This window comes from Scyliorhinus canicula, chromosome 9, assembly GCF_902713615.1.
Source record: "Scyliorhinus canicula chromosome 9, sScyCan1.1, whole genome shotgun sequence".
In the NCBI taxonomy this organism is placed as follows: domain Eukaryota; kingdom Metazoa; phylum Chordata; class Chondrichthyes; order Carcharhiniformes; family Scyliorhinidae; genus Scyliorhinus; species Scyliorhinus canicula.
The window spans coordinates 6,277,352-6,302,999 of NC_052154.1; the positions used below are offsets into that span (position 1 = coordinate 6,277,352).

Sequence of the window (25,648 nt, forward strand, 5' to 3'; positions counted from 1 at the left end):
ATTTAGATGGAATATCTCCTCTTCTGTTGCTGCATGCTAGACAATAATTTAGAGGTAACAGAAGAGTTGCCTATGCTGGAGGCGCTAGTCGTCACAACTAACTCAATTGCTGTCTTGCTTATTCCAAAAACAGAGTTTCGCACCAGTACTGCAATATAATTGAAGCTTTAACTCTTCTTACTTATTCATTCACAGGCAGTGAGCATCGCAGGCAAGACAAACAATTATTACCCATTGCTAATTATTTTGAGCAGGTGATGTTGAGCAAAGCTCCTGAAACGCTGCTGAAGGATTATATTCCGTTTGCAGCCTGGTGCACATGGGTAGCTTGCTGGGCCATTTCACAGGGCAGTTAGGAGACAGCCACATTGTCGTGAGGTTGGAGTCTGGCTGGACAGGGCAAGGGCAGAATAATCCCTTCCCTAATGATGCTCGGCCAGTTTCTTATACGGGGGGGGGGGGGGGGGGGGGCTGGTGCAGGCATGGTGGGCCGAATGGCCTCCTTCTGCACTGTAACAATCCTGTGATTATTGGATCGAAATCCTGAAACTACCAGCTGGTGTGGCAAGATTTACACTGCACAGGGACTTCAGTTGTTCAGGAGGAAGGTTTGCCAACACCTCTCCAAGGCAGCTAAGGGATGGACAGTAAATGTCCACAGGGGCTGTTTAGCACAGGGCTAAATCGCTGGCTTTGAAAGCAGGCCAGCGGCACGGTTCAATTCCCGTAACAGCCTTCCCGAACAGGCGCCGGAATGTGGCGACTAGGGGCTTTACACAGTAACTTCATTGAAGCCTACTCGTGACAATGAGCAATTTTCATTTCAAATGCTGCCCTTGACAGCGATGCCCACGCTCTTAGAAGCACAGTGGGCTAAACAAGCTGGCTTGTAATGCAGAACAAGGCCAGCAGCGCGGGTTCAATTCCCGTACCAGCCTCCCCGAACAGGCGCCGGAATGTGGCGACTTGGGAATTTTCACAGTAACTTCATCATTGAAGCCTACTTGTGACACTAAACGATTATTATTATTATTATTATTATTATTATTATTATTATTATTATTAATGAAAAAAAAATAATTTGAGCAGAGCTCAATCACCTGGGATCAAATGGAAATGCATTTAATTCCCCAACCTGTAATGCATTTACTCCAATAACCGCTTCCCACCTGGAGCACCATCACTCTGCTGCTCCCGTTTCACACCTAAGAGCCACCAGCTGCTTTTTTATGAGGCTTGTTTTATTCTCTTGGCCTATTAGTGGCGTCTTGCGGCCTGCATTTTGGAAAGCGCTGTTAATGTTACATTCCAGGGCCACTGAGATGTGAAAGGGGGTTGTCTTGTTTTTGTTTCCTTCAGTAGAAATTCAGATTCCGCTGCAATCAATGATGCAGGCAGCAGCAGCTTGACCAAAGTGCTTACTGGGATTTAACTACAGTGCGACAAACCAATCCCGGATAATGGCCTCGAAATGGCAGGAGGGTCGCTAACCAAAGGCCTTCAATTATGTGGGGAGACTAGTTCTCTATCGAGCAGAGAAGGTTTAATAGAGGTGTTCAGAATTCTGAAGGGTTTTGACAGAATAAAGTAGGAGAAAGTGTTTCCACTGTCAGGAGGGTCAGCAATCAGAGGCCACACATTTGAAGTAATTGGCAAAAGGACCAGAGGGGAGATGAAGATTTTTTTTTTCACAGCAAGCTGTTATGATCTGAAATGTGCAGCTTGAGAAGCTGGTGGAAGCAAAGGCGATGGTAAACAGAGTGCGCATTTTGAAAAGGGAACTGTATAAATACGTGGTGGAGAAAATCTTTGCGAGGCTCAGTGGGCAAGGGAGTGGGACCAACTGGAGAGATTGTTCAAAGGGCAGGCACAGGCGTGATGACCAAGTGGCCTCCTTCTGTGCTGCAAGTCTCTTTGAAATTGTATCACGCGGGCATAAAATGGGCGCACAAGGGTCCAGTAATGCAGTCGCAAACCAGTTGCCCTCTGACATGGATGTCCAGGGAGAAGATCTGCAGCATTAATTGGAACCTTTACATGTGCTACTTTGGTGGATATGGTAGTGGTCCTGGGTTGGAGAGCTGTGGATGTCCAATGTCTCGTTTTGAAGTCCACTCTCTTTGAAGTCCATTTTGCAAAATCGTTTGCGACTGGCAGCAGGGGACATCGCGGAGTGTCACCTTTAATAGTCCAGAACCTGCTGTCTAGCTGGCATCGGTGACCACTCCCCAACCTTACCCTCCACCCCCCCCATTGCCTTCCGCCGCCTCCCACACCAAACGTCCCTTCGCAACACCAGCCAGTCCATCATTCATATTAATAATGATAAAGTGCGCCCAATTTCCAGCTGCTTTATTTTAACGGAGGCATGAATCTTTGATTTATGTTCACCTCATTCGCAGCTAATTTTGCACTTCACAATTTCAACCCATTTCTCAAAAAAGTCATTTAGTGCTTCCTAAGCTGTCTGCTTGTGTGGCCTACTGTGTTCACTCACTTCACCTATTTTCCATATTTGCATGAAGTGATTTTGCTCGTCATCTCCCCAAGTGTGATGACTGAAGAGCTGTGAGTTGCGTGCGGGGTCAATGGTGGTTGTTGGACCTGCATTTTGGAATGGAAGCGAGAGGCAGACAATTTACCCTTTCACCTCTGTGAACCTGACTCATGAAGGTACAATGCAACAGATCCTTTTCCATGATAGCCGCCAAAATATCCATCCTTTATTCAAACGTCAGCCATTCCTCCATTATTGCTGAGTCAAAACCCAGGAACTTAAACAAAGAAAGACTTTCATTGCCACAGTGTTTCGCATGACATTAAGAAGTCCCAAAGCATTTTACAGCCTGTAAGATGTTTTAGGAAGTGTTACCACAGTTGTGCCACAGCCTATCTGCAATTCGCCAAAACAACAATGCGATAATTCAAAAAAAAAAAATTTTGTGTACCCAATTAATTTTTTTCCAATTAAGGGGCAATTTAGCGTGACCAATTCACCTACCCTGCACATCCTTGGGTTGTGGGGCGGCGCGCAAACACAGGGAGAATGTGCAAACTCCACACGGACAGTGACCCAGAGCCGGGAGCGAACCTGGGACCTTGACGCCGTGAGGCAGCAGTGCTAACCCACTGCGCCACCGTGCTGCCCCACAGCAATGCGATAATGACTAATTTAGTTTCGTGAAGCTTGATTGGATTGGATTGGATTGAAGTTGGTGTTGATGTTGACTGTCAAGAGCAGGACACTACTTGGACTGGGGGCGAAAGTGATTGTGACGGAGCGATAGGTGGTAGAGCTTTACTCCCTATTGTCCCACATGAGACCCGAGCAACTAAGTCTGAGTCAGACATTTGTTCTGGCCAGGGTTTAGAACACTCCAAATCATGGAGTTCACTTGACCTACAACTGTTTGTTTATTTTTGTTATGATGAGAACAAGAGCTTGCCTTTTATGTGTTAATCAACAGAGGCCTTAAACACTTTTAATCAGAAACAAAGTTTACTCTACAAATTTACTTAACATTTTTATAAACACACACAGTAAGCATTTTTACCAACATATATACCCCACACAGCTACAGTACTCTATGTATAACCCTCAATGAATTCCCCCCTTTAACTGTTCCAATTTAATAACAAGATCCCATAAACCAGAAACCTCTTTTCAAAGGTGTGGCCCAGCACACAGCACTCAAGACCTGGTTCAGATGCTCTTGTTCCTTTACAAAACAGCAGGTTTGAATTTCTTCCGGAAAGCAATTATTTATTTTCAAGTTATCAAGCCTGGAAACAGCTTCTAAACTGAAGTTAGCGAGGCACCCCAAGATACCTGTCTGTCTGAATACAGCAGCCAAATGTGAAAATGAAAGCAAAAAACTCAGAGCCACATCCCAGCTCCACCCACACAATGGCATCACTGAAGCCATGTGATCAGACAAAAATATTTCTTAAAGGGACACCCCCATGACAGTGTTACCAGAGGAATAAATATTGGCCAGGGATAATTCCTCCTCTCCTCAGAATAGTGCCGGGGAACCTGCCTCATCTGAAAGGCAGCACCTCTGACAATGCAGCACTCCCTCAGTACTGCACTGGAGTGTCAGCCGGGATTTTGGTGCTCACCTTGCTGGAGTTGACCCTCAACAAACAACCACTAGCCGAGAGGCAAGAGAGCTGGCTAATGATGTTCGGGGGCAGCTGCATTTTTCTAGGAAACACTTAAAGTCAAAGAGGCAGCTGGAGTGCATCGTCAGCCCCAACAATTACATTTTAATTTAATTAGATACGTTTTGTCTTTTGTTACACTGCCCCTTTAAGGGGCTGTCATTTTGCCAATCCATTTTATATTTGGGCTGTTAAAAGTGTCTGAAGAGAATTATTGACACTGGTGGTGGGTTACAGAGTTAGGAGTTCTACACCCGTGCCTCACTTTGTGAATAACCTAAAAGCTGAAGAAAGATTGACTTCCTGTCTCTTCCATCACTAACTTGCTGCCAAAGGTTTAACACTTTAACATTTATTTCGCTCTTTCCCCCTCCCCCTACTCAGTACCATGTCTTCAGCTTGGGAGTTCCTTCCTTAATCGACTTCTTCACTTTCATTACTTTTAAGACTCTCCATAACTCGCCTTTCCTCCAAATGTTTCAGTCATTTTGATGCAGAATCAGCTGTGGTCGTGCAGGTAGGACTCCTGACGCTGAGTGAGCAGGATCTGGGTTCCCAAGTCCTGGAGATCGGTGCACAACAATCTTGGCTACCACTCCCAACACTGAGAGAACGCTGGACTGTCAGCGTTGCTATTTTTGTTTTGAATTTTTGAACAAAACACAGTCCTGACTCTCTGTCTACCGTCTTGGTTGGACATCAAAGATCCCTGGCAATATTTGGAAGAGGAGCAAGGAGTTTACCCAGCTGGTAATAGTTATTCCTCAAGCCTCGGAGGCCTTGGGCAGGCGCCTTTTGGTACTGGTCCCCACAAACGGGGACCAGACGGAACAGCGCTCATGGAGGTCTCCAAGGGGATCGGAGGCCCCCAGCTGCATGCCCTTTGGCCAGGGTGGTGCCCCGGCACTGTTGGTGCTGCCTTGGTACCCTGGCGGTGCCACCTGGGTGCCGGCCTGTTGCTGCCGGGGTGGCACTGTCAGCTGGCTTGGGTGCAGCCAGAGTGCCGGGTTGGTGCTGCTGGCGTGCCAGGCTGGCACCTTTTGCGCACATGCGATCTGGCGCCGGGGTTGTCCGCATGGGTGTTGGGGGGGAGAGGGGGGGTGGTGCAGGAGGGCTGGGGACCCTCCCATCCTGCTTTTGGGCAGGGGACGGGCGTTCGGAGATCATGTTGGGGGCTTCGGAGATCGGGGCGCCATTTGAAAATGGCATCCCGACATCTCGCTACAATGGGGAAGGAAAAAAAAAGTTATTCCTCAGTCAGATGGCAAAAGAAATGCAATGAAATGAAAACGAAAATCGCTTATTGTCACAAGTCGGCTTCAAATGAAGTTACTGTGAAAAGCCCCTACTTGATGGATCCTGCTGAGCACAAATTGGTTGCTGCATATCCTACATCACAACAGAGGCTTGGAGGGCCGAAGGGGCTTTTCCTGTGCTGTACTTTTCTTTGTTCTTTGTTGAAAGATTTACTCCATTGGCTGTAAGGTGCTTTGTGACATCTGGTCATCATGTAAGGCACTAGATAAATGGAAGTCTTTCTGTTTTCGTCGCTTCTCGTAAGTCCTTTTGTTCAGTGACTATTCCTCACACTGCTGTGAATTCCATTGCTTGACGTATTACACAGAGCGCATTGCATTATTCGGCACAGCTGGTCAAAGCTGATGTTTCCACTTCATTTGGGCAGCACGGTAGCATGGTGGTTAGCATAAATGCTTCACAGCTCCAGGGTCCCAGGTTCGGTTCCCGGCTGGGTCACTGTCTGTGCGGAGTCTGCACGTCCTCCCCGTGTGTGCATGGGTTTCCTCCGGGTGCTCCGGTTTCCTCCCACAGTCCAAAGATGTGCGGGTTAGGTGGATTGGCCATGCTAAATTGCCCGTAGTGTCCTAAAATGTAAGGTTGGGGGGGGGGGGGGGGTTGTTGGGTTACGGGTATGGGGTGGATACGTGGGTTTGAGTGGGGTGATCATTGCTCGGCACAACATCGAGGGCCGAATGGCGTGTTCTGTGCTGTACTGTTCTATGTTCTATGTTCTATGTAAGCCTGCTCCCAGTCTATCTCACCAAAAATCAGGATATTTCCGACTTGGAAAGCACTAAATGAATACAATTTGCTCTAGTTGTTGGAACAGAGACTGTAACTCCTCCAGAACCTCACCCACCCAGTCCTGAGCCAACCCCAGCCGTTAATCAGCACTGCAGCAACGGTTCGGAGATGATTCTTCCGGCTTTGGGAGAGTGTCTGACCGCCATTCAAACGCTCCTCGGAAAGTGAAGGTTGGGAGTTTATATCATCAAGATGCCAGAAGCTGTACGACCAAGCAGGATGAGTTGTTTGCAGGAGGTTGTGTTTTGACATTGACTTTGCATCCAAGATTTCAAAAATGGTGAGCACACTCATGTCGAGATAGATTATTACCCAACCTGTACACCAGGATGTGGAGATGCCGGTGTTGGACTGGGGTGAGCACAGTAAGAAGTCTTACAACATCAGGTTAAAGTCCAACAGGTTTGCTTCAAACACAAGCTTTCGGAGCGATGCTCCTTCCTCAGGTGATTCATCTGAGGAAGGAGCAGTGCTCTGAAAGCTAGTGATTCAAAACAAACCTGTTGGACTTTAATCTGGTGTTGTAATAGTTTCTGGTTGTATCACAGCTTGGTATGGAGCCTGCTCTACCCAGGACCGCAGGAAACTACAAAAGGTTGTGAATGTAGCCCAGTCCATCACGCAAACCAGCCTCCCATCCATTGACTCGATCTATAATTCCCGCTGCCTCAGAAAGGCAGCCAGCATAATTAAGGGCCCCATGCATCCTGGACATACTCTCTTTCACCTTCTTCCATTAGAAAAAAGATACCAAAGTTTGAGGTCACGTACCAACCGACTCAAGAACAGCTTCTTCCCTGCTGCCATCAGACTTTTGAATGGACCTACCTCGTATTAAGTTGATCTTTTCTCTACACCCTAGTTATAACTGTAACATTATATTCTGCAGTCTCTCCTTCCTTCCCTATGTACGGTATGCATTGTTTGTACAGCATGCAAGAAACAATACTTTTCACTGTATACTTATAAAAGTGACAATAATAAATCAAATCAAAAAATCTAAAAAAAATTCTTACTGTGTACACCAGGAGGCAGTATTCTTGACATTTTCCAAATCCCCTGTTAGTTGATTCCTGCATTCCCATTTAGCCCAAGCTGCAAGAGTGTGTTAACATAGTCTCCATCCCAAATTGATTTCTATAGTTCTTTAAAGTAAGTTCAGCAAGGTTTTTATCTCACCATCCTGTTGAAAGTTGACAATTGATTCCCAGAATAAGGTCGTTCCACTGAGGAAAATTCGCTCTGAAACTCTCGGTTATTGGATGTCTGGAAAAATCGGCAGAAAATGTCATAGAGAATGTCATAGAAACTCTGCAGTGCAGAAGCAGGCCATTCAGCCCATCGAGGCTGCACCAACCCTCCCAAAGAGCACCCTGCCCTGGCCCTCTCCCCGGCCCATCTCCATAACCCCATCTAACCGGCACATCTCTGGACATTAAGGGGCAATTAATCATAGAATCATAGAATTTATAGTGCAGAAGGAGGCCATTCGGCCCATCTAGTCTACACCAGCCCCTGAAAGAGCACCCTACCTAAGCCCACACCTCCACCCTATCCCCGTAACCCAGTAGCCCCACCTACCATTTGGACACTACCGAGGCAATTTAGTGTGACGAATGCACTTAACCTGCACAGCTTTGGGCTGTGGGAGGAAACCGGAGTACCTGGAGGAAACCCACGCAGACACGGGGAGAACGAGCAGACTCCACACAGACAGTGACCCAAGCCAAGGAATCGAACCCGGGTCCCTGGCGCTGTGCAGCAACGGTGCTAACCACTGTTCTGCTGTGCCACCAATTTGGCATGGCCAATCCACCTAAATGGAAAAAAAAATAAGTAGCGGCCATCAATATAAGATAGTCTCCAAGAAATCCAATAGGGAATTCAAAACAAACCTCTTCAGCCAAAGAATGGTGAAAATGTGGAACCTGCTACCATAGGGAGCGGTTGAGGTGAATAGTATCGATGTACTTAAGGGAAAGGACCACACAGTGGCACAGAGGTTAGCATTGCTGCCTCACAGCTCCAGGAAAGTGGGTTAAATTCCGGCCTTGTGTAATTCTCTGTGCGAAGGTGGTACTTTCTCCCCGTGTGTGCGTGGGTTTCCTCCGGGTGCTCCTGTTTCCTCCCACAGTCCAAAGATGTGCAGGTTAGGTGGGTTGGCCATGATAAATCTCCCCTTGGTGTCCAAAAGGTTAGGTAAGGTGGGGTTCCTGGGTAAAGGGGATAGGGTGGGGGCCTGACCCTAAGTAGCGTATCCTTTCAGAGGGTCAGCGCAGACCCAATGGGCCAAATGGCCTCCTCTGCATCTCAGTGATTCTATGAAAGCTAGAAAAGCATTGGAGGGAGAGGATTAGAGGTGCGTGAGAGCAGGTTTAAATGAGAAAAAATGGTCTGTTGGAAGATGAACCACCAACACGGACTTGGGCCAATTGTGCTGTTTCTACGTCGTATATCTGAAGTGTCAATCTTCTTATCTGTACAGTTTGTCCTTCTTTAACTACTTTAATCATTTTATCTATCCTGGGAATAGCAGATATATTTCCATATTCCATCCTTGGGAAACATCTTCAAAATATTCAGCTATTAATGCTTTACTGAGCCACAGGGAATACATTTCATTCAGGGTCTAAACTGCATTAATGGATTTTGAAAGAAAGCTTACATTTCCATGGCGCCTTTCATGACCTAAAGCAGATCGCAAAGCGCTTTACAGTCAGTGAAGTATTTTTGAAATGCAGTCACTGTTATAAAGTGGAAAACGCGGCAGTGAAATGTGTACGGCAAGGCCCCACAAATATCACTGAGATAGCGCCAAGATAATGGGCAGAATCTTGTGCCCAACCCTTTGGCGCGTTTCAGCCTGGTGGGGCATTTAATCAGTTGGTAGGGTTGGCAGGTGTGACCCCCCCTGTATTCCCACCGCCAAGCTGATTAGGTCCTTAGCAGGAAGGCCTGTGGGTGGCCTACCTGCTCTGCTACCAATTGAGGCTCTTAGGTAGCCAATTAATGACGGACCCTGGTGTGTTTGTTTGCCCACTCCTGGGGTCTGATGACTGGACGGAATACCCCGTCACCGGTACGAGGTTCTGCCCAAGGTATTTTGGTGATTTTTGTTGAGGGATGAATATTGTTTGAAACATCTCATTCAGAATAGACATTGGAGGGACTAAACGCAGACCAGGCGACTACTTTGCAGAACACCTTTGGCCCATCCACAAGCGGTGCCCAGACCTTCCTGTCGCCATTTCAACTCACCGTCCTGCCCTCATGCCCACATGTCCGTCCTTGGCCTGCTGCAATGTTCCAGTGAAGCGCAATGCAAACTGGAGGAACAGCACCTCATCTTCCGATTTGGCACCTTGCAGCCTTCCGGACTTAACATTGCGTTCAACAAGTTCAGGCTGTGAACTCTCCTGTCCACCTTTGCCCCATTTTTATTTCTATCTTTCATTTTCCTTTCTTCCATTTATCCATTTTATACTGTCTCCCCTCAATGCCCCCCCCCCCCCCCCCCCCCACCCCACTCCACGAGGGCCATCTTGTTCCTTGTTGTCCTCTGACACGATGCTTACTCAATTTCTGCAAGGAACACGTTCTGATCTCTTAATGGGCCACCATCAGCACCCTTCTTAGTCATTATCACCACCATCTACATCCCTTTTGTCTTTTTATTGACGACACCTTTGTCAATCCCCACCGATCGGTAACCCTCTGTCCAGCCCCACTGCCCCACCGCCTCCAACCCCCACACACAACACTATAAATCTGACCCTGTTTCCAGCTCTCTCCAGCTTTGACCGAGAGCCATCCAGACTCGAAACATTATCTCCCTTCTCTCTCCACAGATGCTGTCAGACCTGCTGAGACTGTCCAGCATTTTCTGTATTCATTTCGGATTCCAGCATCCACTGTAATTGGCTTTTATTATTCACAATAGTATTGTGGGGTCTTCAACACCCGTTCGCTTTGGCAGCTCCCGACAGTTCAGCAGCCCCCCCGGTGCAGGTCGGGGTAGTAACTGCCTGAAGTGCGCACTTGAGGTTTGGTCATGGGGGTCAGAACGTCCTGGCTCGGATTCAAGACTGAGTCACAGCTGATACTCAGCCAGGAATTCTCCAGACGTGGCGATTCAATTTTCCCGCCTGCTGTGCACCCCGGGGGCCAGCTGGTTTCGCAGAGGTGTGGGGTGATTACGATGACAAACCCATTGATGATCTGCGGGAAGCTAGAATATCAGCGGCAGCAAACGGCACGCGGCACAGAGAGATGCAGCTGGGGAATCCAGCCCAGAGTCGGCTATTAGCCAGGAGTTACAGCTGGCTGATGTGAGCAACTTGCAGTCGAGGCTCCCATTACGGATCGTTATTTGGTGGTTACTTGTGATGACACCTATTTGTAGACCTCAGTTGGGGCCAGTTTGGTGACCTGTTTCAATTGCTATTCACCAGACTTGTTCCGAGGAAGGTGGGACTGTCTTGTGAAGAGGGATTGGAGAAACTGGGCTCGTATTCAATAGAGTTTCAAAGAAGGAGAGAATATCTCATTGAAACTTGCAAACTACTTCAAGAATAGACAGGATGCAGGTAAGTGGCGGGTTTCTCCATTTTGCCGGCTGGTCAATCGGGTTTCCCATTGTGGGGCAGCCCCACGCCGTCGGGAAACTCCCGGGCTGCCGGGAAAACAGAGAATCCCGATGGCGGAGAATTCAGCCCAAGATGTTTCCCTTGGTTGGGGAGTCTAGAACCCGGGGTCACAAATTCAAAATCAGGGGGAAGCCATGGCACGGTAGCACAGTGGTTAGCACTGTTGCTTCACAGCACCAGGGTTCCAGGTTAGATTCTTGACTTGGGTCACTGTCTGTGCGGAGTCTGCAAGTTCTCCCCGTGTCTGCGTGGGTTTCCTCCGGGTGCTCCGGTTTCCTCTCACAAGTCCCGAAAGACGTGCTGTTAGGTGAATTGGACATTCTGAATTCACCCTCTGTGTCCCCGAACAGGCGCCGGAATGTGGCGACTAGGGGATTTTCACAGTAACTTACTTGCGGTGTTAATGTGAACCTACTTGTGACAATAGTAAAGATTATTATTATTATTAAGGTTGAGATGAGGAGAAATCTCTTGACAGAGGGCTGTGAATCATTGGAATTCTCTACCCCAGGGGGGCTGTGGAGGCTCAGTCACTGAGTGTGTTTAAAGCAGAGATTGACAGATTTCTGATTAACAATAACGTAAAGGGTTATGGGGATGGTGGGGGTAAAAGCAATGAAGTTCCAATCAGCCATGATCATACTGAATAATGGAGCAGGCTCGATGGGCTGAATGGCCTACTCTTGTTCTCATATTGCTCTGTTCCGAACACCCTTTGTCCAACGGCCTGTCATGATGTTCGCAGCCTGGCATCATTACACACGGATCCGAGCCTCAACTATGAGGACAGGTTGTATAAACTTGTATTCCGCTGAGTACAGGAGATTTGAGGGTGATATAATTGGGTTGATTAAAATCTTAAAAGGATTTGGCAAGGTAAATAAGAAGGAACTAATTCTGCTACTGGGGGAATCGGGAATTTGGGGACGTGATTTTAAAATTAGAGCTGGTCGTTCAGGAGCTAAATCAAGCAGCGGCTTTTATCACAAAGAGTAAAACCCTGGCGAGCCATATTCCGAGAAAGATCGGCGTCACGGCGCAGGCTAGTTTCAGCTGAATGGCCTCTTTCTGTATATCTTACACAGTTCAATGTGCTGTCTGTGAGACTGTGCGGCTACAAAGGTGCAGTGGAGAGCAGTGGCAGACCTCTACTCCATCAAGCTTTTCTGCTGAGCCACTCACCTGTGGCAGGGTCTTCCGAGGCCCGCCAGCCGGCGGGATTTATCGGTGCTGGCTTTCCACGGTGGGGCAGGGAAAATCCCAGCTCTGGTCTCGGGTCACCCCAGCCTTTTCCGTCAACCGTGAGCGGCGGTTCAGTGCGGGCCTGAGTGAGATGGAAGAAACCTTTCTCCGCTGAGTTCCGTTGCTGCGTCTGGACAACACACTCCCCGATGGAAATCTGTAGCGCACCACAAACTGGCCAGTCACCACTGATTCAACCCAGCACTCATTAATAACATTAATAACACTAATGAATCAACACCAGGCCAGTCTCGGCGGAGCTCCAACCTTGGCACATAAGCAATACCCTTTTCTCCAGCAATGCAGCCCAAGTGGGCGTCACCTCAACTGATTGGAGCACTGATCATGTGGTCTGTAGGCCGTTCTGTTAAATCCGTCAATCCCCCCTCTCACTCTCGACACGATGTCGGGCTTTTCTGTGGGTGGGGAAGTAGGTTACTGACATAGGGAAGGTCAGCTGATACCTGAACGTGAGCAGTGATTGGCTGACGGTCAGTCCCTGACATAGGGAAGGTCAGGTGGTACCCAAGCACGATCTCCGATTGGCTACCAATTAGCCCTGGCCTGCTCGAGGGTCAGGTGGTACCCGAGCATGGGCAGTGATTGGCTGGTGGTCAATACTGGCTGCCGTTGCCGTGAGCTGACGCGCTCCCAGGATGCTTTGTTTGGTCACAGCGAGATTGAGGCCAATTCCAGGGGGACCCCCTTCGCCATTCCTGGAGGACTGACAAGCAGAATCGGGACAGAAAGCCACACATTCAGATTTGCCAATTACACAAAGATAGGCGGCATTGTAAGCGTTGTTTATGAAAGCAAAAATTACACAGCTGGTGATAAGTAAAGGAAAAGGTGCTATATGAAGGCAGGGTTGTTGTTGCTTCCAGTAATCATGTCTTCTCCTGTCATGCTGGAGGACAAAATAATCTGAAAGAACAGACCCTAGAATTCACAAGTGATGGAGGATGGAAGTGTGGAATTTATACGGCGCCTTTCACAGCTACAAGATATCTGCAAAACACTTGCCAGCCAGTTAAGTACTTCTGGAGTGCTGTCATGTAGGATTTTGTGCACAGAAAAATTCCACAAACAATGTCACCCGGGTCCCCGGCGCTGTGAGGCAGCAGTGCTAACCTCTGTGCCACCGATCATGGGGTCTTTTGCATCCTCCCGAACAGGCAGACAGGACCTTAGCACCTTATCTGTATGAGGCAGCTCCAGTAGTCCGACAGTCCCTCAGCAGTGACCTCCTCATTGAAGGTGAGAGTGCGACCAATTGTGTCACAGTTGGCACCTCCCCAAAACAGGAAACTATGGTTGTGAGAGGGGAGATGGCCAAAACCAGAAAAACCTAAGGATCATCGCCCCCATCATCTCTGGACAATAATGAAAATTTCATTTCCTGTTCAGACCTCAGAAATTAACATCTTCAAGTGTTTTGGAGAAAAGGTGAAATGAAAAATTTCATGCAACTCGGGAGAGGTCCCAGATTAAAATATATTCCAATCAATCATCCTGCCATTAGAAAGCAGCTTAATTTAAGGCTTTGTAAGAATTTCCTATTGAGAATGATTTATCACATAAAGAAATTCCAATCACACACCATCTCGTGAAAATGTTTAGTCTGTTTGGAAATCAAACACACATTTGTCTATTTTCTACTTACAGGAAGTCTGATTAACTGCAGGCTGTGTTTACATTCAAGGCCCATTTCATCTTATTCCATTCCTAAAAAAACAATGGCCCTTCATTCCTTCCTTGACCCTCTTCAATGTTTTATTTTTCCAGCTCCCTCCCTCTTGATTCCTGCGCCGAAAATCCATGGACGGTTAAGAAAGACTTTCTTTGTGAAGCTCAGTGTAGACCATTTCCTTTCTCATGCTGTTGCCCTTTCTCCTGCACCGACGTCTTTTGCACTTTGCTGGAATATTGCTCCAGGTGGACCAATTGTCTCCTGGGCCAAGAACCATTGTGCGAGGCCAGACATTGAGTTGGCAGGATGCTCAACGCTGCGAGGTACTGTGGGAAAGACATTGCCATTCCCTTTTCCCACTGACGGCACACCCCCGCCAGCTGGGTTTCGCGGCTAGGTGGGGTGTTGCAAGGGGAATCCCATCGACAGGCAGTGGGCAGATGGAATCTCTCCGCCAACGGACGGTGCACGGCCGAGGAACACCCGGCCGGGGGAACGGAGAATCCAGCCGGCGACCTTTGTAACAAAGGAAAGAATTCCTATTCATTTATATATATATTTTTTTTAAAAATAAATTTAGAGTAGCCAATTATTTTTTTCCAATTAAGTGGCAATTTAGCGTGGCCAATCCACCTAACCTGCACATCTTTGGGTTGTGGGGGTGAAACCCGCGCAGACATGGGGAGAATGTGCAAACTCCACACGGACAGTGACCCAGGGCCGGGATTCAAACCCAGGTCCTCAGCGCCGCAGTCCCAGTGCTAACCACTGCGCCACATGCTGCCCTTCTATTCATTTATATTGGGGACATGGATCCAGGTCTCACACCATGGGCTTGAGCACAGAATGGAGGCTGACGCCCCCTACTGCGATGCTAAGGGAGTGCGGCACTGCCAGGCTCTTTTGTGTGAGAAACTCAAGCCCTGTCTGCCCAGTCAGATTGAGATGTGAACAATCCTGTGACCTCTCTTTTGAAGAAGAACTGTAAAGCTCTTCCTGATGTTCTGGTAAACCCTCCAGCAACTTCAGCTAAAACAAATTGCGGATCTGATGATGACCATTTTGCAAAGTTGGAGATTAGTGCGCATTGCTTTGCTGTGGTTCCTCCTGGCGTTTCACTGGGGGGGGGGGACGTGCAAACTCCGCACAGACCCAAGGCAAGAATCGAACCCGGGACCCTGGTGCTGTGAAGCAACAGTGCTAACCACTCTTCTACCATGCCGCCCCTTGTGGACGGCACTGCTTAAATGCAATTTTTTCCTTCCTTTATATTGAATGTTTTGCCCTGTCGGAATCTGAATCAAGACTCAACTCAAACACCATTCACTCTTGTCATCGAGAAGGACTCCATTAATAATAATAATCTTTATTACTGTCACAAGTAGGCTTACAGTAACACTGCAATAAAGTTACTGTGGACAGCCCCCAGTCGCTACATTCCGGCGTCTGTTCAAGTTCACAGAGGGAGAATTCAGAATGTCCAAATTACCTAACTGCATGTCTTTCGCGACTTGCATAGAATTTACAGTGTAGAAGGAGGCCACTCGGCCCATCACATCTGCACCAGCCCCTAGAAAGAGCACCCTACCCAAACCCACACCTCCACCCCCATCCCGGTAACCCATCAACCCCACCCAACCGTTTTTGAACTTAGGCAATTAAGCATGGCCAATCCACCTAAGCTGCACATCTTTGGACTGTGGGAGGAAACCGGAGCACCCGGAGGAAACCCACGCAGACACGGGGAGAACGTTCAGACTCTGCACAGACGGTGGCCCAATCTGGGAATCGAACCTGGGACCCTGGCGCTGTGAAGCAGCAGTGATAACCACTGTGCTACCATGCCACTTGTGGGAGGAAGATTCCATTCCAACAATAACCTCTTGATCAGGTCCCTTAGGTCTTACTCGGTCAAACCTCTTCACTGCTGACCTCCTTTCAGACCATCTATTCACCAGCGAATCCTTATCCTGCATCCGTGGATTTCCCAGAATTCTTTCCCTTGCCTTTTGTTCAAAAAAGACAAAAATAGGAAAAATTAAGTCACAAAACTTCAAACTTTTTCAAGATTTTATACTTGCAGATTGAACATTTATCCACCGGCTTCATATTCATTGGTTCCAGAAGAAAATTGAATTTTAACTTGCTTTTTATTAATACCCTCAGAATAGTACATCACATATTAGCGCTGGAGACAGCAGTATTTGCATATATATATAAAACCCAGTTCCTTAGGGAAGGTGTCTGCAAAAGGCACAGTTAATACAGCAAGAGATATTCTAACATGTAAAAGCTCAGATAAAGGCTGCAGAAACTGATTTCACTGTACAAAACAATTAATGGCCAAACCTCAATCCAGTGGGCAACTTTTAGCAAATTATTTTTAAAAAATCATGTGCATTTCACCCAATGTTTGGTCTCGGCATTTTGAGGTGTCTAAACATAGAACACACAACGCCTGCCTTGTGTTGAAGGTACATAATTCATGAGCAATCTGTGGTTGCAGGTGTGAGTGTGATTTGAGAATCTAAATGACTAAATATCATTACGGTAACATCCAATTGGAGTGCGGAACATAATCCAACCCATGACCTATCTGTAACCTGTGTCCTTATTGTGCATTTACATATCCAGTCTACACTTGCTGTCTAATAGTTGAACAAGAATTTGACAATAATACAGGACATGGTAATTTACCATAAAGTAACTGGTTTAATATGGAAGCTCAGATCTCAATCTTTCTCTGAACAGATGTTTACAAGTTTATTTCAGAATTGGTTCAAATGAAAGAACAGAATGGCGGCATCATGTGATATTGATTTTTTAATAGTTCAATTGCTGTCAAGACTGTCATTCCTGCCTCAATCAGCATCATCAAATTATGCTGGTAGCGTTTGACAGGGGCGGTGTTGATGAAGCTTTACTTATTTAACCCCATGCTGTACCTGCCCATGGGAGTGTTTGATGGGGACAGTGTAGAGGGAGTTTACTCTGTATCTAAACCTGTTGTGTACCTGTCCTGGGAGTGTTTGATGGGGACAGTGTAGAGGGAGCTTTACTCTGTATCTAACCCTGTGCTGTACCTGTCCTGGGAGTGTTTGATGGGGACAGGGTAGAGGGAGCTTTACTCTGTATCTAACCCTGTGCTGTACCTGTCCTGGGAGTGTTTGATGGGGACAGTGTAGAGGGAGCTTTACTCTGTATCTAACTCCGTGCTGTACCTGTCCTGGGGGTGTTTGATGGGGACAGTGTAGAGGGAGCTTCACTCTGTATCTAACCCCATGCTGTGCCTGTCCTGGGGGTGTTTGATGGGGACAGTGTAGAGGGAGTTTTATTCTGTATCTAACCCCGTGCTGTACCTGTCCTGGGAGTGTTTGATGGGGACAGTGTAGAGGGAGCTTCACTCTGTATCTAACCCCATGCTGTGCCTGTCCTGGGGGTGTTTGATGGGGACAGTGTAGAGGGAGCTTTATTCTGTATCTAACCCCGTGCTGTACCTGTCCTGGGAGTGTTTGATGCTGACAATATCCCTCAGTGTCTTTTGGGACTTGTGGGAGGAAACCGGAAACCCACACAGACAAAGGTAAAATGTGCAGACTCCACACTGACAGTGACCCAAGCTGGGAATCGAACCTGGGTCCCTGGCACTGTGAAGTAACAATGCTAACCACTGTGTGGCCGTGCTGCCCCACGACAGAGGCTGAGCTATTATACAAATACTGTTTAATTCCCAGTCCATTTAGGACAAGGGATCAATCATCCCCAGCTGGATGAATGCCATGCATGCCACATGCAAATTATTACACTATCCTTGCTAAATATCCTGTACCCTTCAATATTTTGGTCCCATATTGTGGGCAGCACGGTAGCATTGTGGATAGCACAATTGCTTCACAGCTCCAGGGTCCCAGGTTCGATTCCGGCTTGGGTCACTGTCTGTGAGGAGTCTGCACATCCTCCCCGTGTCTGCGTGGGTTTCCTCCGGGTGCTCCGGTTTCCTCCCACAGTCCAAAGATGTGCAGGTTAGGTGGATTGGCCATGATAAATTGCCCTTCGTGTCCAAAATTGACCTCAGTGTTGGGTGGGGTTACTGGGTTATGGGGATAGGGTGGAGGTGTTGACCTTGGGTAGGGTGCTCTTTCCAAGAGCCGGTGCAGACTCGATGGGCCGAATGGCCTCCTTCTGCACTGTAAATTCTGTGAAAACCCCTCGTCCCAATCCCTGTCCTTTGCAGCCGTATTTCTGAAATGGCTATCAAATTGCACTTATTTATTTCTATGTGCGCCCTCAGTTCATCTGTTTTGTTTCAAATGTTTCATTCATTCAGTTACAGAGCCTTTAGTTTTAACCTTTTATTCCTGTTCTAGCCTCTGGTCTCATCTGTTGATGTACTGTTAGATTTGTGCTCTCCATCCCTTCCTGTCACAATCTGTTTCTCATTTCCTCCGATAATACCTTTCTCTTTCCCCCCCCCACCGGTTAACTCAAGACCCTCTCTGCTTCCCTCGTCACAAATAACTTTTCTCCCAGCTGCCCTCAGGAACATTGAAAACTATTTACTTCCATTCCGTTATTCATTGTAAACTTCCAAAGTAAAATGATATCCATAAGGATAATTACCGACTAGCCGAGTTGACTTACACTTGGAATTTTTGACTCGGAGTGTGCTTGTGCCATGAGCAGGGCAGGCTTGGAGGGCCGAATGGCCTGTTCCTGTGCTGTATTGTTCTTTATTCCCCTTTGTTGATACGGAGGAGAAGGGGAAACCATACACTAAAAACAGTGATAGCAATCTGCATTTGTACAGCAACTTTAACAGAAAGCTCCAAGTTGTTTCACAAGTACATTCGAGCAAAAGTGAACAAAGAAGGAGTATTTTGTTTTATTCATTCCTGGGATGTGGGCGTCGCTGGCTGGGCCAGCATTTAGTGCCCATTCCTAATTTCCCTTCAATTGAGTGGCTTGCTGAGTTATTTCAAAGAGCATTTAAGAGTCAACCACATTGGTGTGGATCTGGGGGTCACATGTCGGCCCGACCAGGTGAGGATGATAGGTTTCCTGCCCTGAAGGACATCAGTGAACCTGATGAGTTTTTAGGGCAAGGGCATCATGCGAATTTTATATCCAGATTTTGTTTTAATGCAATGCAATATTTCACCATCTACCATGGTGGCGAGCAAAGCTGGGTCCCCAGAGAGTTACCCCCTTGGTCTTTGGATTGCTAGTCCGGGTGGAAATACCATTACGTTACCACTTCCCCCATTAGGACAGGTGATTAGAAACTGAATCAAAGAGGCTCATTTTAACTATTGTTTCTCTCAAGAGAGATGTGCAGAGAAAGGGGGTTTAATAATAATAATTGCTTATTGTCACAAGTAGCCTTCAAGGAAGTTACTGTGAAAAGCCCCTAGTCGCCACATTCTGTCGTCTGTTTGGGGAGGCCGGTACGGGAATTGAACCCGCGCTGCTGGCTTTGTTCTGCGCTACAAGCCAGTTTTTTAGTTCACTGTGCTGAACCAGCTCCTTTATAGGGAGGCAGTTCTAGAACTGAGGAACTTGGGGGTTGGTGAATCAAATGGGGGATGCACTAGCGGCTAGAACCGGAGGGATACAGACATGTTAGATGGTGTTAGAATAACTACCTTGCAGAAGGAGGCCATTCAGCCCATCGATTCTGCGCAGACAGTCTGAAAGGGCACCTAACCTAGATCCACTTCCCATCCACCCCCCCCCCCCATAACTCCAGAAAGCTTAAGAAAATTGGAGCAGTTGACTGCATTTATTTCGAGTTGTTCAATGAAAAATGCTTTATTATTTATTTATCTTTGCTCCAAACAAAATTACTGGAGAAGGAGGAACGGACACGCTAGAATTCAGTGCCATCTCCAACACATTTATCACATTAGCTCTATCAATTCCACATGTGTGAGGGGAAATATTTCCTTTGATAGCTTGATGTTGCGAAATTAATCATGTCGCAACGCTTTACAGATAATTAATAGCAAGATAGCAAATCCATCAGTCTCCTGTGTGTATGTTTGTGTGTGTCTGTGTGCATGTCTGAGACTGTATACTTGTTTGCAATCAGCAGCAAATGTAGAGTGTTCGCCTTTCATTGTACTAACATTCCCTCTCTAGCTGTGGGCCTTTATGCTGGGACTTGTGGTGATTCAAGACGAAACAGCCTGTCAGCCTAAAGAGAACCGGGCAAATGACTGTGTCTCCCCTGAATGAATCAGGTTGAAAATCCTTTCTGTGCAACAGGTATAAGTTAGGGCAACTCATACTTCAAAATCACACACAGAAATAAAGACAGGGAAAGGAAGGCAGGATTGCGAGACAGAAAAAAATGATTTTTCAAAACCTATCTTTAAATCGCCAAAAATAATTAAAATCCGATGGAATGAGACTCTACACTTGATTAAAAAAAAGTGTACGTTTCCAGCATTGGAGAAGCTGTTTGACAGTAGTTGCGATTGAGCGTGTCATTAAAATTGTACTTACACTAGAAGGACGACACCTAGCTTTTTCTGACATGTTTAGTGAGCATTAAATGGGTGAGCCTCGCATCTTTACACCAATATTTGTGTTTCAATGCCGAGCCTCTGGATTAGCTACTGTTATAATGGAGCTTCTGGGGGAACAGAGCATCTCGGAGAGCAAATCCATCCTTTTTGTGTTTAACTGCACGTTTAGGGACATCGGAGCTTGCTGTCTGATTTACTCTTCAGTGATGGAAATAGCCTCACTATTATTCTCATTGCAAAGTCCATGCTGATATTGCGTTCAACCCTGACATAGCGACCCTGTCCCTGTTTTGGATTGGTTGTTTGAGCACATAAGCAAGGCAGTAAGCAGGGAGCAATTTGGACTACGTCTCGGTTGATTGTAAAGTGGAAGATTAACTGTTGCTCCTTCAGGGAAGGACTAACAACATCTGATTTCTCTTTTTATTTTGTGATCTTGTAGGTAATAAAGTTGGGAAGTCCTGGCCTGCGGACAGGCAATGAACTACAGAGCAAGCAGCGAGTCATCCCAATGAAGGAACATTGACAGGAGATCCCCTGCTCAATCCGGAGTTAGGGCTGGCCAGCGGCCATTGGACCTCCCCCAGTCCTAGGCAGCGAATGAGCTCGATCCAACAAACCAAAAATAAAATATATTAAAGAACGCAAATTGGAAGCGAGATGAGGCGAGACTTTTATTTGTACTGCTTCCTGGCATGCTTCACCATTGCCCATTGGAGTCACGCTGCCCCTGCGAGAAATTCCACTGGCTCACGGGCGTCAACTCGACCTCGTCATGGACTTGGTGTCAAAGGTCAAGTGCTTCACAGATCCAAGAGAGGCTGGGTTTGGAATCAGTTCTTTGTTATAGAGGAGTATACAGGCCCAGATCCTGTACTCGTGGGAAGGGTAAGGCTATTTCTTCATTGTTCTCTTCATAGGAAGAAAAGGAGTAAGAGCTGGAGTAGGCCAGTCCGCCCTTCAAGCCTGACCAAGTTTAATAAATCCATGGTTGATCTTCTCCCTTAACTCCACATCCCACAGTATTTCCAAATCCATTAATTCTCTCAGTACCCATAAACCTCGCAACCTCTGACCCAATACACTCAACAACTGAGCATCAGCAGCCCACTGGAAGATTTTAAATATGCACGACGTTTTGAGTGGACAAGTAACTCCCTATCTCAGTCTTAAATGATTGATCATTTCATTCAAGACTGTGCCCCTGTGCTTTAGATTATCTGGCTAGTGGGGGGCGGGGTGGGTGTGGGGGGGGAGGGGGGGGGAGGGGGGGGGGGGCTAGTTGGGGGGGGGGGGACACATCCTCACAGCATTTACCCTGTTCCATGTTTTTAGGTCAGCTCTGATTCATCTGAGTTCTAAATCAGGGGTTTCCAAACCTAGAGAGTGGTAGGAAGAGTGGTGAGGGTCACAAGCTCCCACTCCTCCACGGCTGCAATGTGGAGTGTTCACTCTGGTGGGTCAGCCCCGGGCTCCGAGGCCCTTGGCTTGTACGCGCTTTATTATTTTTTTTCTCCTTGCCCCACCCCCGCTATCACAGCTTTCCCCCCCCCCCTTCCCGTTTCACATAACCTACCCTCCCCATTACCCCCTTAAATACCTCACCCAGCCCCACCCCCGCTTCTATTCCTGGGTCATATCAGTGTCGAGAGTCGCGGTTTGAAGGAAACCCAGTCTCCTCAATCTCTCCTCACAGTATAAACACCTCGCCTGAGGAATGAGTTGAGTGAACCTTTGTTGCCTTCTACCTGAGGCCTGATATATCCCTCCTTAGGTAAAGAGACCACCATACTCTTGGTGTGGTCCATCGAGATCCAACAGAATTGTAGTAAGACTTAGGTACACTTATACTCCAATCCTTTTGTAATAAAGACTATTGGACGTTCCTAATTGCTTGCTCTATCTACATGTTAACATTCTATACATGATTCATGGGTCCTTATGAATGCAACCATTTCCCAATGCCAGTAATTGAAAAAATACTCTGCTTTTGCATTTTCCTACCATTTCTCAACGTTATATTCACATTTCTCCCCATTCATTTAACCTCTCCAAATCCATCTTCAACACCTCTTTGTGTATGCCTCACAATGTTCACCAGCAATCTGGGGACACGACACTCAGTCTCTTCATCGAAGTCATTGATATGGACTGGAAATTGCTGCGGCCCAGGATCTGATCTTTGCGGCACCCCACTGATTAGAGAATGTCAACCTGAAAGCGACCCATTTATTCTTTCTACTCTCCCTTTCTTCTGACCATGAACCATCCTCAATCCATATTACCTCCAATCCTATGAGCACTAATTTTGTGGAATCATTCCCTGTGTGGCACCTTGATGAACATTTGTTTGTCTGACTATCCAAATAAACTGCATCCATTGCTTCCGTCTTACCCACTCTGCTGGCCAAATACGATTTCCCTGACATAAATCCATGCTGATTCTGTCAATGTATCTCGTGATTTTCTAGTGCCCTGTTACTACGTCCCTAATAATTAGAACATAGAACATAGAACAGTACAGCACAGAACAGGCCCTTCGGCCCTCGATGTTGTGCCGAACAATGATCACCCAACTCAAACCCACGTATCCACCCTATACCCATAACCCAACAACCCCCCCCTTAACCTTACTTTTTAGGACACTACGGGCAATTTAGCATGGCCAATCCACCTAACCCGCACATCTTTGGACTGTGGGAGGAAACCGGAGCACCTGGAGGAAACCCACGCACACACGGGGAGGACGTGCAGACTCCACACAGACAGTGACCCAGCCGGGAATCGAACCTGGGACCCTGGAGCTGTGAAGCATTTATGCTAACTACCATGCTACTGTGCTGCCCCTTTTAAAAAGTAAAATTAACTGTTGCATTTTCCTGATGACCGCGCTCGTACCTTCCCTCTCCTTCCTTTCAAGAACAGAGAGACTCAGCTTGCTGCTTCACAATCCATGGGAACCATTCCCATTCCTGAGCTTCGGAAGAGCAAATCCAACCCTTTCTGCAGCTGCCTCTCTTGAACCACTTATGCCGAGGGCCATCGAGTCCAGGGCTTTCAGTGTCATTAGTTTCTCCGTAAGAAGTCTTACAACACCAGGTTAAAGTCCAACAGGTTTGTTTCAAACACGAGCTTTCGGAGCGCAGCTCCTTCCTCAGGTGAATGGCGAGGTATACCTCGCCATTCACCTGAGGAAGGAGCAGTGCTCCGAAAGCTCGTGTTTGAAACAAACCTGTTGGACTTTAACCTGGTGTTGTAAGACTTCTTACTGTGCTCACCCCGGTCCAACGCCGGCATCTCCACATCATTAGTTTCTCCAGTACTATTTACTGAATATTATTAGTTGCTTTCAGATTAGACGTTAAACTTAGCTCTGTGTCTATTCTCTCAAGTGGACATAAAAGATTCCGTGAGTTATTTCGAAGAGTAGTAGAGACCTGCCTGGTGTCCTGGCCAGTATTTGCTCCTGAATCAACATCGCAAAGGCAGATTATTTGGTCGCTTCCTCATTGTTGAACTTGCTGTGTACAAAATGACTGCTGTGTTTCCCACTTTATGACAGTGGCTACATTTCAACACATTTTAACTGGTGCTAAACAAATCCTGATATCTTGGAAGGCATCGCGTAAACGCAAGTTTTTCTTTTAAGTTCTTCGTTCTCTCGAAAACCCCTGGTTCCAAGCTATTGCTGCAATATTTCTGCTGCCTTCTCCCGTGGGTACTTGTTTAATGTCTGACATTTGTTTGTACCCCAACAATTGGGGCAGCAGGGTAGCATGGTGGTTAGCATAAATGCTTCACAGCTCCAGGGTCCCAGGTTCGATTCCCGGCTGGGTCACTGTCTGTGCGGAGTCTGCACGTCCTCCCCCTGTGTGCGTGGGTTTCCTCCGGGTGCTCCGGTTTCCTCCCACAGTCCAAAGATGTGCGGGTTAGGTGGATTGGCCATGCTAAATTGCCCGTAGTGTCCTAATAAAAGTAAGGTTAAGGGGGGGTTGTTGGTTACGGGTATAGGGTGGATACGTGGGTTTGAGTAGGGTGATCGGCACAACATTGAGGGCCGAAGGGCCTGTTCTGTGCTGTACTGTTCTATGTTCTAATAGATTTTACAAGACAGAAACAGAATGTGTTGGACAATCTTAGCAGGTCTGACTGATCTATGGAGAGAGAACTGGAAAATGGGATGAGATTTATTTTCTTGTTGGGGGTGGTGGTGGGGGCGGTGGGGGACAGGGGGTGGTTGTATGGAGCAGTGGGGCTGGATAGAGGGCCAGCGGATCGCCGGAGATGGAAAAAGATGTCGTGGATAAAAAGACAAAGGGAATGTAAATGAGGCCGATTAAGGTTAAACTAAGAAAGGTGCTGCTAGTGGCACATTATGAGATCGGAATGTGTTAATGGCAGAACAGAGGTAAGCAACGTGTTTTCGTGGTGGGTGGAGTGGTGGTTGGGGGGGGGAGGGTGTGGAGACAGTGGTGAGGGAAAAATGGATCGATAGAAGCACTGGATAAAGGCAAATTACTGCGGATGCTGGAATCTGAAACGAAAGGGTAAATGCTGGAAAATCTCAACATGTCTGGCAGCCTCTGTAGGGAGAGAAAAGAGCTAATGTTTCGAGTCCGATGACTCTTTGTCAAAGCTAACAGACAAAGTGGGAAATATTCATACTGTGGAGTGAGAATGAAAGATGAGTCATAGCCACAGAAACCCAGGGGAACGGGGTGCTAATGGCCACAGATACCAAGGGGAAAGAGTGCTAATGGCAGTCCTCTTTCCCCTTGGTATCTGTGGCCATTAGTATAATCCACAGTATAAATATTTCCCACTCTCTCTGTCTGTTAGCTTTGACAAAGAATCATCGGACTCGAAACGTTAGCTCTTTTCTCTCCCTACAGATGCTGCCAGACTTGCTGAGATTTTCCAGCATTTTCCCTTTCGATAGAAGCACTGAATGGATTTACAAAGTTTTTTTTTATCCTGCCCAATGTTTCAGATGGATGACCCTTTGGAAGAGCTGGAAGAGCACAGTAAGAAGTCTTACAACACCAGGTTAAAGTCAAACATGTTTGTTTCAAACACTAGCTTTCGGCGCGCTGCTCCTTCCTCAGGTGAAACTTCCTCCTTCCTCAGTCCAACGCCGGCATCTCCACATCATGGCTACCATCAACACCGCAAACTGCCGGCTCAAAGTGGAGAGGATCTCCAGGAAGATCGTGTATATAGACACTGACATTCAGTTTCTACAAATACATTCACCTGAGGAAGGAGCAGTGCTCCGA

The 25,648-nt window shown here is 47.1% G+C and overlaps 1 protein-coding gene across 1 annotated transcript in view; it reads left to right on the plus strand.

Annotated features, from left to right (window-relative positions):
- LOC119971087 (cadherin-11-like) overlaps positions 1 to 25,648 on the plus strand; it is a 209,250-nt gene that overhangs the window by 92,601 nt on the left and 91,001 nt on the right. Inside the window, 1 exon segment of the mRNA XM_038806239.1 lies at positions 20,815 to 21,260. Within this exon segment, the coding sequence (XP_038662167.1) occupies positions 21,033 to 21,260 (228 nt within the window). The 5' untranslated portion in view covers positions 20,815 to 21,032.